We start from the raw sequence: 14,619 nt of genomic DNA on the forward strand, positions 1-14,619 counted from the left end.
ACCCCCCCAAAAGAAATGAAGGTTTGTCTAGAAGAAGTAATAATCAGGTGTGAAGAAAGTAGAAGATTGAAATTGGTATTATAAATTAGACTTGAGAAATAATTCAGCTTCTAAAATACTTATCTGTGTTCTCAGAAATATGTAGGTACCTGATTTTATTTGATTCATGAGACATGGTTTTCTGATACTTGGTTCTGTTTAATCCAATGAATTCCTCTCTCCCTTCTCAAGAAGAATGGAAGTACCATTTTCATCATTAGTGCAAGATGAAATGCCAGATGAAACAATGCCCAGAAGTTATGAACAAATATACGTGCTTATTTTTCCAAATAGCCTAGTTTTTGGTAATTATTTCTCTGTAGCTGTGCACTGAAAATATCACCGAGTGGTGTAATTTTATTGAGGTAGTGCTTTCCTTTATTTTTTAAACTTGAAATTGATAAGGAAAGGTCTCATCTTATTCTTCTTCCTTTTTTAATTGAGTTACATTAAAATCTAGTCTTTGATTCTACCATGTTATTTCAGATGCACATACATGGACACACAATTCTATGCATTTACCATTCATTGCTATAGGTTAAGATTCTGTAAGATACCATGAAAATATCCTTGTGAGCCCTGAAGTCACACTTATTTTTGAAGGGAGAGGCTCTAACCTCTGTAGCCTTGGGCTGTGTTTATGGCCTGTTTTCCAGCTTTTCCTTGGTGTTTAAGGCAGCAAACAGTGGGGCAGCCTCTTTCCAGATTATTTCATTCCGCTCTCCTGTGAGTTCATAGACCCGGACCAGGCCCTTGTCAATTTAGGCAGGCTCAGATACTATGGGAATATACGTTCTTAACATTACTATTCTTGCTTTTTCCTCGCAATCTTTATCTTCTAATTCACTATGTGTAGACCAACTCTTACATTTGAAGCCCCAAAGCAGAAGCTGTAACATGAATTTTCTTCTTCAGTGGAAATGCTCCTTTTTTATTATGTAAATTTAGAGTGCATGGCATTAAGGCCACATTGCCTTCAAGTAAAAAGAGAGGTAATCTTATGTCTCTCCTTTCCTTGGAGATCCCATGGATTTGTAGGATTTTGGTAACTGATATTTTGAAAGAAGAGCACATGTAATTTGCAACCATTCTTCAACAGTTCTGGTGCTTTCCCTGCAAAGAGTGGATCACTTAAGCAAATAGTAAGATTCTTTTGCTCTTCATTTCTGTTTACCTAAAAAGAGCAATCCAATAAAAAAAGTTATTGTAGCTTTCAAGACTACTTTAGCACTCAGAAACTCCAGACCACTTGTATTTTTAATAAGAGAGTATGTATGTTATTACTGTGACACCTTTCACAAGTCACAGCAAACATTAAGAAATGCATTCTCTGCTGTAAAATACAGCATCGGTCACCACTAAGCAAGGGCACATTTTTTTTTCTGCCCTATAGCAACTCTTCAATGTTAGGAAAAGTTGTTGATTAGCTTTTGTTTTCTATACATATTTATGGTATCCAACTGAGGGGCCAAACTCTTTTATCTGTCATACTTGTCAGGTAGTTCAAGGGAATCAGAATTTTAACAGAAGAGCACTGAACTATTGGTAGTCACCAAACATTCTGCCCTCCCTCTACTCGGTAAAGTGCATGGCATGGAAACATGGGTGTTTTCTGAATGCCCCTTTGCCTCTACCATGGGTTTTTATTTTCTTTAAACCTTCACATACATAGACACGCACTCTGTGTGAGACAGTATTCCAGAAGTTGGTGATACAGTGTTGAACAAAACCATCAAGATTCTCTCCTCATGGCACTTACATTCTGTGAAAAGAGACACTAAAAATCCAATACAATAAAACAGGTTAATAAGACCATTGCGGGCTGCAGTAATGGCTCTGGAGGAAACAGGATTGTGTGCCAGAGAGTAACAGAGTGTGAATGCGGAGTGAGCAGTAAGTTAGATGGTCTGGAGGCCTCTTGGAGAAGGTGACACATGAACTGAAATAGAATCAGGCAGAACCATGTATACAGAAGATGGGAAGGACGCATATTGTGATAGTTCATAATAACAGTTATGTTGTATCCAGAATTATATTGGATTTAAAGTTACTGGGCACAGAGATGCATTTACTGTCCTTTCTGTGTCTGGCAGCATCTGCATTGGGCTTTTAGGTAAGATTTGCCCCAGGAAACACTTGCTAAATCAAATAGATCAATCTTGATGGCAGTAAGAGAGAACTGTCATAAGGCCCTATTCTGCACAGTTCTTTGAATGATAGTCCAAAATACTACATGGTAAAACTTCTGAAATATAGGATTAGTGTTTGGTTGGATCTGTTTTCACACAGTTGTGCTTGTATCTTTTAAGTAGAACAGCACCTGAATAGGAAAGTAGGCAGACAACTGAGTGATGCTTGTGCAATAGAGGCTGTTTATTCAGTTAGTCATTTTGTGCTAGAAAACACGTGTGACTCAGATGCTGTCCTCTGAGCACAGACAAGCTGGTTGAAAGTCTCTTCTGTAGGTCAAGGTTAAGGGATTGACAATATTTTCACATTGCATTTTGGCATGTAGAACATGTTATTACCTAATTATTCTCACTTTCCCCATAAGAATTGTACCATATGACTTAAGTGAAGGGAAGAAAATACTTCCTACTTTTCTATTAGCATAAAACCAGGGAATGTGAGAACTGGGAGGAGCTAAGAAGAGAGGAATCATTATTTATCACCTGGAGAAAGACTACATGAATTCATAGTTCTGCTACTGACAAACTGATCAGGGGCCAATGATGCAACCTCCTTCTGATTCTGTTTACTTATTTGTAAAATGAGGATATAACACTAGTGGCCATTGAGTTCAAATGAATTAATGCATGCAAAGTGCTTTGAAATGAGTTTGGCACATATAATGGTTAAAGAAGATGTTTTATGTCATTTTTCTATTTTTTAATTTTTTTTTTTATTTTTGAGAGACAGAAAGTGACAGCATGAGCAGGGGAGGGTCAGAGAGAGGGAGACACAGAATCTGAAGCAGACTCCAGGCTCTGAGCTAGCTGTCAGCACAGAGCCCGACGTGGGGCTCGAACCCACAAACCCTGAGATCATGACCTGAGCGGAAGTCCGACGCTCAACCAACTGAGCCACCCAGGCGCCCCTCATAGTCTTGTATTAATGTCTCCGAATCCCTACAGGTCAGATGTATTCCTCAGATAAGTTGACTGGCACAATGTTTTAGATTTTTTTCAGAGTTGCCATCATTTGGAAATAGAGTTATTTCATAAAACAACTAGATTTTCTGCTTGTTTTGAAAAACTAAAAGGTCTGCCAACACTGGGCTCTCACGCTCACATGGCGGCTATTAGGAGTCTATGAGCAGCAGCCATTCCTTTTATTCTGAACCTGTCTTCTCCAATTTCTTATATCCTCCACCATTCTCCCTTGCATCCCTTATACTGAAGGGCTACCCACTACTCTTAACAATCTGTAAGTATTGGAACTTACGGTCCCTCTATTTTCAGAGCAGAAGAGTTCTGACAGTTTTTGTATTTGTGTTGGATATGTTAAGCAGGGGTGAGGAACAGACAGACAAGTCCAAGAGGAGAGCAGTTACAGTGAAAAACATTTCTTAGCCAACTGTACTCTTAGAATTGAAATCCTGTAAAGCATACATGTCAAAATCACAACCCATGTAATATTACGTTTAAAAGGAGGCTGTATGCTGAATATCTCTATTGAAATGTCACATCCATTATCTCCATGCAGTTACTTCTTGAAAATATTAGTTCTGTTCATTTCAAGCCACATTTATTGTTTAGTGTGTACCTGGCATTTCTTCCATTAACAGAGGACAAATATGATTAAGTCACTGTCGTTCTCAGGAGCTTATTGTCCAATGACTGAGACAAGTCTGAAAAAGATGTCAACGTGTATACTGAAGTGTTCTCTTCTATTTCTCTTTAACTCAAAGGGGGTTTAATGTCACCCCTAATCCATCCCAATATGAGGCTGTGAAGTGAATTTTAGTTAATAAGTATAATATTTTAAAACCACAGAGGTTTCACCTGAACTATGCATTTTGTAAAGTGACTTTTATCTTCTAAAGTCGTATATAACCAAGCCACAAGGAAAGGCGACTTTCTCACCCTCTGGCTTCCAGCTTTACTAATGAAGGGAGCTCATTTTGAACTGCAAAATAGAATATACCTTTTTGGGAAATGGTTTCAGAATCCTGTTAAATGTTAAAGACGGGCTGGCTGTCGGAGTTTCCATAGTGTAATCTAAGCCATCATTCCCTGGGAAGGTTCCAAACTTGCTGAGTCATTGATTTAGCATACCAGGTTAAAGAACAAATTCAGCCTCTAGAAAAGCAGGATATTTTATCCATGTCAGTAGGTGATCAACACATACAGGTTACTTTGGCTGTGATTTCAAATGAATACAGTTAGCATATGAATACTACAGACACTTCACAGAACTTTAAAAAATGAATCTTTGTAATACTTATGTAATCTCCAACCTGGCTTTAAAACTCAGCTTTCATCATTTTTCTACTCTCCTATTCTTTCCTGTCCATGACGTGATATATCACGGAGAACAGAAATGAAGTGTTTATACTTTGTATCAAGTATAATTTGCCAAGTCAAGTCAGTTACATACACGCACCCCAGTACCACAACTTTGCATTCATGTGGGGGCACTCACAAACGTCTCCCACCTGCAACTTGATCTAAACTCCTCCAGTCCAGAAAAGAAAAGGTCATAATACCAAGAGCTGTTGTGGAAATGTGAATTTTTAGAAGAACACCCTCCTGCATGTGCTTGCCATAATTATAGACCAGGGAACTTGAGATCTGTTCTGCGAGTTTCCAGCCAGTTTTTGCTCTGACCATAATACTGAAGCCGAATGAAACAAAACGTAGCAGTGCTCTTTCCAGAGCATTTCACCTCTCCTCCCTTCTCCCGTAAACACAACCATTCAGCAGGTTCAACTGATACACAGTGCCAAACTGGAACAGCAAGTAACAGTGGAAATCAATTTAAACACCGTTTAGTGAACCTAGTAAAATCTCACTAGTGCTGCGGGTGAGGAGGAATTTTCTCTTTGCTGGAGTTAACTTTAAAAAAGGGTCTTACTTAAAATGCTAAGGGACTGTGCACATTACAATTGTACAAATAAGTAAAAAAATAAAATGAAGTTAAGGAAGAAGTAAAACAATACTATTCCTCTTTATTTAAAAAAATTTTTTTAATGTTTATTTTTGAGAGACAGAGACAGGGCACGAGTGGGGGGAGAGTGGGGAGCAGAGAGAGAGAGACACACACACACACACACAGAATCCGAAGCAGGCTCCAGGATCTGAGCTGTCAGCACAGAGCCTGATGCAGGGCTCAAACTCACAGACTGCGAAATTATGACCTAAGCCGAAGTTGGCACTCAACCAACTAAGCCACCCAGGTGCCTCTTCTCTTTATTTTAGATGATAATGTGTCACATGCACAAAAGCCTGGTTGTTTAAGTCAACATTACCCTTGACTTTGACTTACCACGAAGTCTAATTTCATATTGAAGTTACTGTAAAGATAAGTTAGTTGGCTTTAGATCAGTGAGATTTTGTTAAGCATCTGTTTTAACATTACCAATTTCTAAATTTTGCCTACTCTGTAACTTGATGCAACAAACAAAATACTGTAATTATGCCTTTCTGGTGTACATACCTTCAAATAAAACTTTACCTAGTAATTGAAATTACATTTTTTGGCTCAAAATATTAATATAATATTAATTACTAATAATGAATGTATCACTGTTCTGAAAATATGTAAGAGTGTTTGGTTTGTGATCACATCATTAGAAATAGTTTGAAAGGGATGATTAGCAAGATTATAGAAATGTTCTTTAACATTTACATAAACAATGATAAATATGTATTACAGGGCATGGCTTTATTTCATTTTGGTTGAAGAATAGATAAATATCTCATAAGCATTTACAAAGTTATCAAATAGTGACCCTGTCTTCCTTTATGTCTTCGCTGAGATTTTCATCCTTGTAGAGAAAAGTGTGTGTGTGTGTGTGTGTGTGTGTGTGTGTGCGTGCATCTACACTCCAGAACATAGAGTATAATTCTACAAACAGAACTGCAGAAGGCTTTCCCATTCTCTCTGTTAGAGTGTTTGTTATCTAGTAAAATTAAACAACCTAAGCTCCTTTTAGCAGTAAATCATTTCCCACCGAAGTCACCATGCATGCAACCCATCTCAAGATTTTAAAGTTTTATTTTTAATTTGGAAATATGGACTACGTTGAAATTAATGTATTTGAAACTGTAAGAAAAGGTAATGACATGTGTTTCTGGTCATGATGCCAACTGATTTTAATTTTAAAATGTCATGAAGGTCAGGGGGCATCTTTTATTAAAACCTCATACTGCTCTTTTTTTTTAATTAAAAATTTTTAAAAATATTTTATTTATTTTTGATAGAGAGACAGAGCATGAGAGGATGAGGGGCAGAGAGAGAAGGGGAGACAGAACCGGAAGCAGGCTTCAGGCTCTGAGCTGTCAGCACAGAGCCTGACGCGGGGCTCGAAACCATGGAGTGTGAGATCTGACCTGAGCCAAAGTCGTAGGCTTAACCGATTGAGCCACCCAGGCACCCTGAAAACCTCATACTGCTTCTAAATCTTAAGTGCTATTAAAGTCTTAATTTCTGACACTATAAATTATAGAATTTGTGAGATGTTATTCTGTGCCAAGGATGCATGTGTCTGTGTGAATATCATCATTGCCTAAATATGTGTGTAATACAGCCTGTGGGCCACAGTGACAGCTAACTTTTCTTCTGTAAACTCACATAACATTTAAAAAATCCTTATTTAATCCTACCTTGAAGGTAATAAAATAAATGACTTACAGTTTAAAGGCAGTGTTTAAGTGAATGTTACCATGTGGGATAACAAGAAAACATTCAATTTATCAGATCTCCTCTTGCTCTTCTAAGTGGATTTGCATCACGGTAAAATAAATAGTCCTTTTGTGAAACTGACTCTGTGAACACAGCCTAGAATTAGGTACCTTAAAATTAAGGAAAATAGCTAAAGAGTGATTTGGTCAACTTTTCATAGGATTTTCCAAGTCTGAGAATATTTTAAGTCTGCTAAGAAAATGTGACATCAGGTCAGCTTTTATTCCTAGTGTTGAAACTTTCCAGCTATGGAAAAAAAATACCAATTTTCATTTTAGTCTGTGCTTTTAAAACTAGCCTGTTGGCTACAGTTACTCAAGAAGGACACATAAAAGTGGGGCCGAACCCTGTGGATTTAATTATTTTTCAGTTCCTTTGAAGACATTTACTCAGTATATTCATATTTATGATTCTGGTTTGGTAAACCTGTGGCCTATCTTTATAAGCTTCCTAGACTTCTCTGCAGGAGGTGAACGTTTCCAGAGTAATTATCCTTTGCAATTATCTTTTATGGGATTATAATTATAAATGTAACTGTAGACATAATATCCCTATGACAGATTTAATCTCAAATTTCTTTTTATTATAGCTAGTGAATGGGCAAATCAAAATTTCCCCATTTGGTATTAAATGATGTTACCTTTTGGGGCCGATAGTCATTGAAAAGGATAAACTTGTATGTAAAACAGATTTCTCTCTCATCTTGTCAGTAATCATTCCAAATCAGGCACAGACTGAGTAAGGTGATAATGTAAGGGTTCTGGAGGCAAACAATTACAGGTTCATGTTTTGGCTCTTACTAGTACTTGGCCCAAAAGAATATACTTCAACTTTATGAGCTTAGATGGCTGAACTTTTAATAATAAGGCCTATCTTGTCAGGTTCCTCGCACAATGATAACTAAGGGTAGGAGCTTAAAGAATGAGATGTATAAGTATAATAACTACTAAAAAGTAATTCAATTTCTCCTTTATTCTGATAATTCCAAAATATTTATTCTGATGATTCCCAAGTACTTTTCCATGGTATCAAGAACTACATGAAATTGTCCCCAAACATAGAAAATGCAATTAATTTTAATTCATTTAAAAACTCTATGTAGTAGGCTGATTAAATAATTTTAAAATGAGAAACAAGAGTGCATGGAGATATAATTATAAACAAACACCCATATTTGTGTGGCTTATATAGTCCACTAATTGATTTGTTTTTCAATTGTAAAAATGATAGTATAATTTTAACCCTTCACTTTTATATTGTTGAGGAATAATATAAAGCCATATTTACTTTTTCTTTGAGGGAATCCAAAGGAACTGTAAGCACTTCTCAGGTGATGTACTATGTAGTGTAGACAGGTGGGATTTACTTGTTATTTTCTGTCTTCCTGAACTGCTTGCCTTTATTTAACCGTGGCTTGTCATACTTTAGGAAATGTCCATGAAATAACATGTGCAGTGGGATTAAGGACCATTTTTTATTTGCTTTCAACTTTATACTTCAGCATTACAACTAATTACATTACTTTTTAAAAGCCAAAAATATTTTGAAACTCCTAGAAATCAGGTTCGAATATTCTGATCGCTAGGTCTCTTCAGACTTATAAAAATAAGGTAAGTCAAATGAGAGAAATAAAGGAGGTATAAGTTACATTAAATAACAGAAACAGTTTTATTACTGTCATTTTCTTATGGATCAAACTACTAAATAGTAAAGCCAAATGCAATTAAAAACATATATACTTTTAGGGGCGCCTGTGTGGCTCAGTTCGTTAAGTGTCTGATTCTTTATCTCAGCTCAGGTCTTGGTCTTAGGGTTCTGAATTTGAGCCCTGCATTGGGTTCCACATTGGGTTCTGTGCTGGGTATGAAGCCTACTTAAAAAAAATGATATATATTTTGATTTTTTACTTTGCTTTTCTGTTTGGAGTGTCATTGTAACTACTGTCTTATAAATGATGGAAAATAATTGCATATGTTAAAAAAATATGAAACTTTATAAAGTAAAAAAATAAAATTAAAAAAATAAATTAATTTAAAAAATGATATATGTATGTGTGTATATGTACGTGTGTGAATATATGTGCATGTGTGTATATATGTGTGTGTATATATTTATATATATCAAGTCATCTCTTACATCTTATTATTCTTTATTGTATTTCAAATATAGCAAAAGTCACCATCAGAGTCATTTATTGGTCGAGAAAAGAGGTCAAATTCTCAGTCATACATTGGACGACCAATTCAGCTTGACAAGATTTTGCTGTCTAAAGTGAAAGTGCCACACACGTTCGTCATCCACTCCTACACCAGGCCCACCGTGTGCCAGTACTGCAAGAAGCTTCTCAAGGGACTTTTTAGGCAGGGCCTACAGTGCAAAGGTATGGATGATCATGCCACCAAATATTTGTAACCAGCCGAACTTCGATCTGGATCTGGAAATTAATCCTCAACCATTTGAAGTCACTGTTGGTTTTGTTTGTTCGTTCATTTTTGTTTTTAAGTTACAACTTTTCTTTCTGATGAATTATTGGTTTTTCTTTCCTTTTAAAATCATTATGACAAGACTGCAGATTCAACTGTCACAAACGTTGTGCATCAAAAGTACCAAACAACTGCCTCGGTGAAGTGACCATTAATGGAGGTAGGTAAAAAAAAAAAAATTAGCAGTGACATCTATGCTTCTTTTCCATTCAGGAGTGTGTCCGTGATGGCTTAGCTGGATTTTTTTTCTTTTTTCTGTGCAGATACTGTAACCCAGCCCAAAATAAATTATGGGCTCAGTTTGTTCTGTTTTACTGTAGGAAAGTACTCATCATTAAGTTTTGATGAAAAACCAAACAAACAAAAAACCAAAGCGCTTTGCTTGATTGTTATGCAGCGTACAACTAGTACTGAAACCTTGGATGTCCACGGTTTCTTCCTCCACTCTCTTTTTAATACTCTTGTCCTAGTTTGTTCAGAAATGTGGAAAATCTTGGAATGCCTGAAAGCTATAGCTCTCAGTCTCTTTTTCTCTGGCCTTTTCATTCCAAGTATTGATATAGAGATTAGTTTTTCTTCTCTATCTGTCAAGGGAGGGAAGAATCAGAGATTGACCCATCAGGAACTGATCATCCCTTCCTCCACTCAGTTAATTCCATTATATGTGTGCTTCTTAACTTGAATCTTTAATAACAATAAAAAGAACTTTAATTTAGCCAATTTAAAATATATATTGTTTTATATTTGCGACTATTCTTTGGAGGAAATCCTAATGGCATAAATTAACTTTGAAGGACACCTTAAGAAAAATACCATGTCCTAAAGGAACAGCTTACATTTTCTCCCCAAGCAGTATTTCTAAGAGAGCCTTGGCCAAATATTTTGACTTAGTACCGCAGGCTTACTTTTTCTATAGATAGTGGACTGCTCTATGCCTTCAGTCTAATATCGGTTTTATGATTCTTTGGGGAGGTGGGGATGGTGACAGAAGACCAGAGAAAGAAATTGAGCATTTAAAAAAAAATTTTTTTTAATGTTTTAATTATTTTTTAAGAGAGAGAGAGAGAGAGAGAGCAGGGGAGGGACAGAGAGAGAGAGAGACAGAATCCGAAGACAGGCTCCAGGCTGTGAGCTAGCTATAAGCACAGAGCCTGATGCAGGGCTCAAACCCACAAACCGTGAGATCATGACCTGAGCTGAAGTCAGACGCTCAACCGCCTGAGCCACCCAGGTGCCCCCAAATTGAGCATTTTTGTTGCTAAAACTCTGAAGAATAAATGGTTATGTGCTCTAGAATTTTCTTCTCTAGAAGAAATATATATTTAGAAGAAGAGGGGAAGTCTCTTGAAAGCATTCCTATGCTAGTTTCTGCCTTGGAGATTGATGAATTAGCTGCCAAAATGGAAAGCTTGGCAATCTTCCTACTTTCTGTGGCATGTAGAATTCACTTTGTTCAGGCCCAGGAAATGTCAGTATGTGCTTGATAACTGGAACTAAGGGGAAACGGTGCAGTTTGTGATGTTGTGGACTACTTTGAAATTTCATTTTCCCGTACAGTCAGAAAAATCTAGTAAAATGTGAATTTTTTAAGCGTGGCAGGCAAAGAAAGGTCCCTGATCAGTCTATTTTCCAATTTTAAAATAAGTACTCTGCATTAGTAAGTACAGTTGGCCCTGGAACTGACCCCCATGCATGCAGTCAAAAATATGACTGTAACTTTTGACTCCCCAAAAATTTAACTAATAGTCTACTGTAAGCCTATTAATGATAACATATTTGATCAGCACATATTTTGCATTTTGCATAATTTATTGCATTAGCATCAACTTTATAATTACTTCAAATATCAAATATATTAAGTATTGAAAAGCTACTGCTTATATGACCAATTTAATATATTGGAATCCATGACTTCAAAACTTACTAGAATAGCAAGAGTCAATGACCCCAAGTCTTGCTTGTGAACGTTTCCCTCATCTTCCCATGTACCTCTTTTTCCCACAAGAGCTGTGCTACTGAAATAGATCAGTTTCCTCTTCACTTGTTTCTGGTACCACTTTGTTTCCTAGAACTTTGTTTCTGTCTCACCCTTGGCTTCCTGCCAAGGCTATCCATGACTTTTCATGTTTTAAGGCTTAGGGGCACAAAAAAGAAACCTCTGCATGTAAAATTATATATTCACCTTCTGATAAATTCAGATACTTATGAATGAAAAAAAGAAAGGGAAAGAGAAGATAAATTCTTGAAATAAATATTTATTAGGGCTTCCAATTGATATGTTGTAGGCTTGCCTAACTCTCATAACCCTGACTCTAGGATTTCAGGCATATCTTCATGTGTGCAAAACAATTTTTCAGATTTGCTTAGCCCTGGGGCAGAATCTGATGTGGTCATGGAAGAGGGGAGTGATGACAATGACAGTGAAAGGAACAGTGGGCTCATGGATGACATGGAAGAGGCAATGGTTCAAGATGCCGAGGTGGTGATGGCAGAGTGCCAGAATGACAGTGGGGAAATGCAGGACCCAGACCCAGACCCAGAGGAGTCCAACAGAACCATCAGGTAAGGGCTGTACTCCAAATCTTGGTCCAACAGGGAAATTTACTTTTTAGGACACTTTAATATTTGAGGCTATTGAAAAAGAAATTTAAAGTGTGTGCTTGATTTGCTTATGAATGCGCTCTGAACTGTAGAGGAGCTGGTGGAGTGAGGGGGTCTGATCGCCTGGGAGCGGTGTAGTTTGCATCCTCTTCCTCGCATTGCCTCTTTCTGTGATCCCTTTTCTTTTGCATGTGAGAGATACTCATATTTGCCATCCACAGATTTACTACTCAGTTACTGTTTATTCAGCACTTACTGTGAGGGCCTGCAAAGATCAGGGGCCAACCTCAGCAGACTCCATCTACCTCATAGCTGACCCCTAATACAAACATCACAGAGGTCTAGTGTCTTTGATGTTATTTCAGAAAAGTGTAACATTTTATATTTGGGATTTAATCATCTATAGTTCTTGATTATTTGATGAGCCCCATTTTTGATATCAGGGATCAGCATTCTGTGGCCAGTCTGCTGCCTGTTTTGTAATAAAGTTTTATTGGAACATAGGGATGAGTATTCATATTGTGGATGGCTGCTTTGCACGACAATGGCAGAGTTAAGTATTTTGCCGAACTTAAAAATGTTTATACCTGGTCCTTTGCAGGAGAAGTTTCTCAGCCTCTGATTTAAATTATGAAGTGTAGTCAAAATTTTGTGTCCCTTTTACAAATGCCTTATTTATCGACAGTCTGGAATTGTTCATGAGAGTAAAGCAATAAAATAATTGGGTTTTTTTCCATTGAATGGCCTGAGAAATATATATTTTTTAAATACTGGAGAATCTCAGTCTTATGACCCAACTGTATTTTGAAGGTGTACATTTATTTCTGTAGTATAAAAATTGGGGGAATATTGGGAAAGGTGCTTGCATATATGCATAAGGGGTAGGGAAGAAGACAGGAGGAGACAGGAAAGTCAAAGAAAGAAAGCAATGAAGGATCAGCATAATCCCATGAATAACAATTATTTAAAAGATAGTTTAAATAGCAGAGTCTGCTTTTTATGAAATTATCCAGACTCAAATTCACGTTAAATGATATTATACACAATACCTTGCCTGTAATATGTAATAAGCAAATAAGCTTTTATTTGTGATTCTGAATACTGTGGCCTCAGCACACTGAGACATTAATCTAATGTTTACCCGAAAACTGAACACCATGCAGTTCAACCTGTAGACTAAGGTGATTATTATCCTGCCTCAGAATTTTTAAAGTGTACATGTAAAGTGCTATCACTCAGAGTAATACAGATTCTGAACCATGATATTCTGGCAGTACATGTCACCAAAAATGGGATTGTGAATATTTTTGACTTTGAATCTGCAGTAGCTGAAATGAGGTTTTATACAGGAAAAGATCTGTATCTAAAAGCATTTTTCTCCCCAAATATTTTGACTCTTCAAGTCCATCAACAAGCAACAATATCCCACTCATGAGAGTCGTACAGTCTGTCAAACACACGAAGAGGAAAAGCAGCACAGTGAAAGAAGGCTGGATGGTCCACTACACCAGCAAGGACACGCTGGTAAGATTCACAGCCAGCGATGTGCTCTCAGCTTGCCGGCTGTGATTTGAGGAATTGCTAATGCCCTGTCAAGACTGTGAGATGGGAGTTCCCAGGAGCAAACCTCTGCTCAGGCAGGACATGCGGTCAGGAAGAACACGTTCCCAGTCTCTGGGTGTCAGATACAGCTGAGCAAGCAACTGAGCTAGAAGAAAGTGTGGGCAGCTGTCAGGGAAACAAAATCATTGACCTCTATTATTTGAGATGATCTCCAAACTACTTGAATGAAATCTCTCATTTTATTACAGTATCAAAACGAAAATATGTACTTTCTCAATGCTTCTCTGGGATTCAGAATTTGAAAAAAAACAAAAACAAAAACAGAAAACAAATACTCACTGCATTTTAGGGAGAGAAAAAACTATGATAACTCTTACATACTTCTTAAATCTTTAGTTAAGTATTCATTTAACAACTGACCTCTCTGGGAATACAGTGATCCTATACTTGTAAAAGACAACATATTTTATTTCATTTTAAAATAATTTATTGTCAAATTGGCTTACATACGACACCCAATGCTCATCCCAACAAGTGTCCTCCTCAATGCCTATCACCCACTTTCCCTTCTCCCCGACCTCCATCAGCCCTCAGTTTGTTCTCTGTGTTTAAGAGTCTTTTATGGTTTGCCTCCCTCCCTCTCTGTAACTATTTTTCCCCTTTCCACATATGAGTGAAACCGTATGATATCTGTCTTTCTCTGATTCACTTATTTCACTTAGCATAATACATAATACCCTCCAGTTCCATCCACATTGCTGCAAATCACTAGATTTCATTCTTTCTCGTTGCCAAGTAGTATTCCATTGTAGATATAAACCACATCTTCTTGATCCATTCATCAGTTAATGGACATTTAGGCTCTTTCCATGACTTGGCTATTATTGAAAGCGCTACTGTAAACATTGGGGTACATATTCCCCTAGGCATCAGTACTCCTTGGGTAAACTCCCAGCAGTGCTTTTGCTGGGTTATAGGGGAGTTAATTTTTAATTTTTTTGAGGAACCTCCATGCTATTTTCCAGAG

At 37.1% G+C, this 14,619-nt stretch overlaps 1 protein-coding gene across 2 annotated transcripts in view; it reads left to right on the forward strand.

The window, feature by feature from the left end:
• Positions 1-14,619, forward strand: part of PRKD1 (protein kinase D1) — a 312,778-nt gene that overhangs the window by 245,053 nt on the left and 53,106 nt on the right. For both annotated transcript variants that reach the window (XM_029952419.1, XM_029952420.1), the window contains 4 exons: positions 9,115-9,325; positions 9,511-9,588; positions 11,786-11,990; positions 13,433-13,553. In XM_029952419.1, coding sequence (XP_029808279.1) covers positions 9,115-9,325; positions 9,511-9,588; positions 11,786-11,990; positions 13,433-13,553 — 615 coding nt within the window. The remainder of the gene's footprint in view (positions 1-9,114; positions 9,326-9,510; positions 9,589-11,785; positions 11,991-13,432; positions 13,554-14,619) is intronic.

This window comes from Suricata suricatta, chromosome 9 (genome assembly GCF_006229205.1).
Source record: "Suricata suricatta isolate VVHF042 chromosome 9, meerkat_22Aug2017_6uvM2_HiC, whole genome shotgun sequence".
NCBI classification, from domain to species: domain Eukaryota; kingdom Metazoa; phylum Chordata; class Mammalia; order Carnivora; family Herpestidae; genus Suricata; species Suricata suricatta.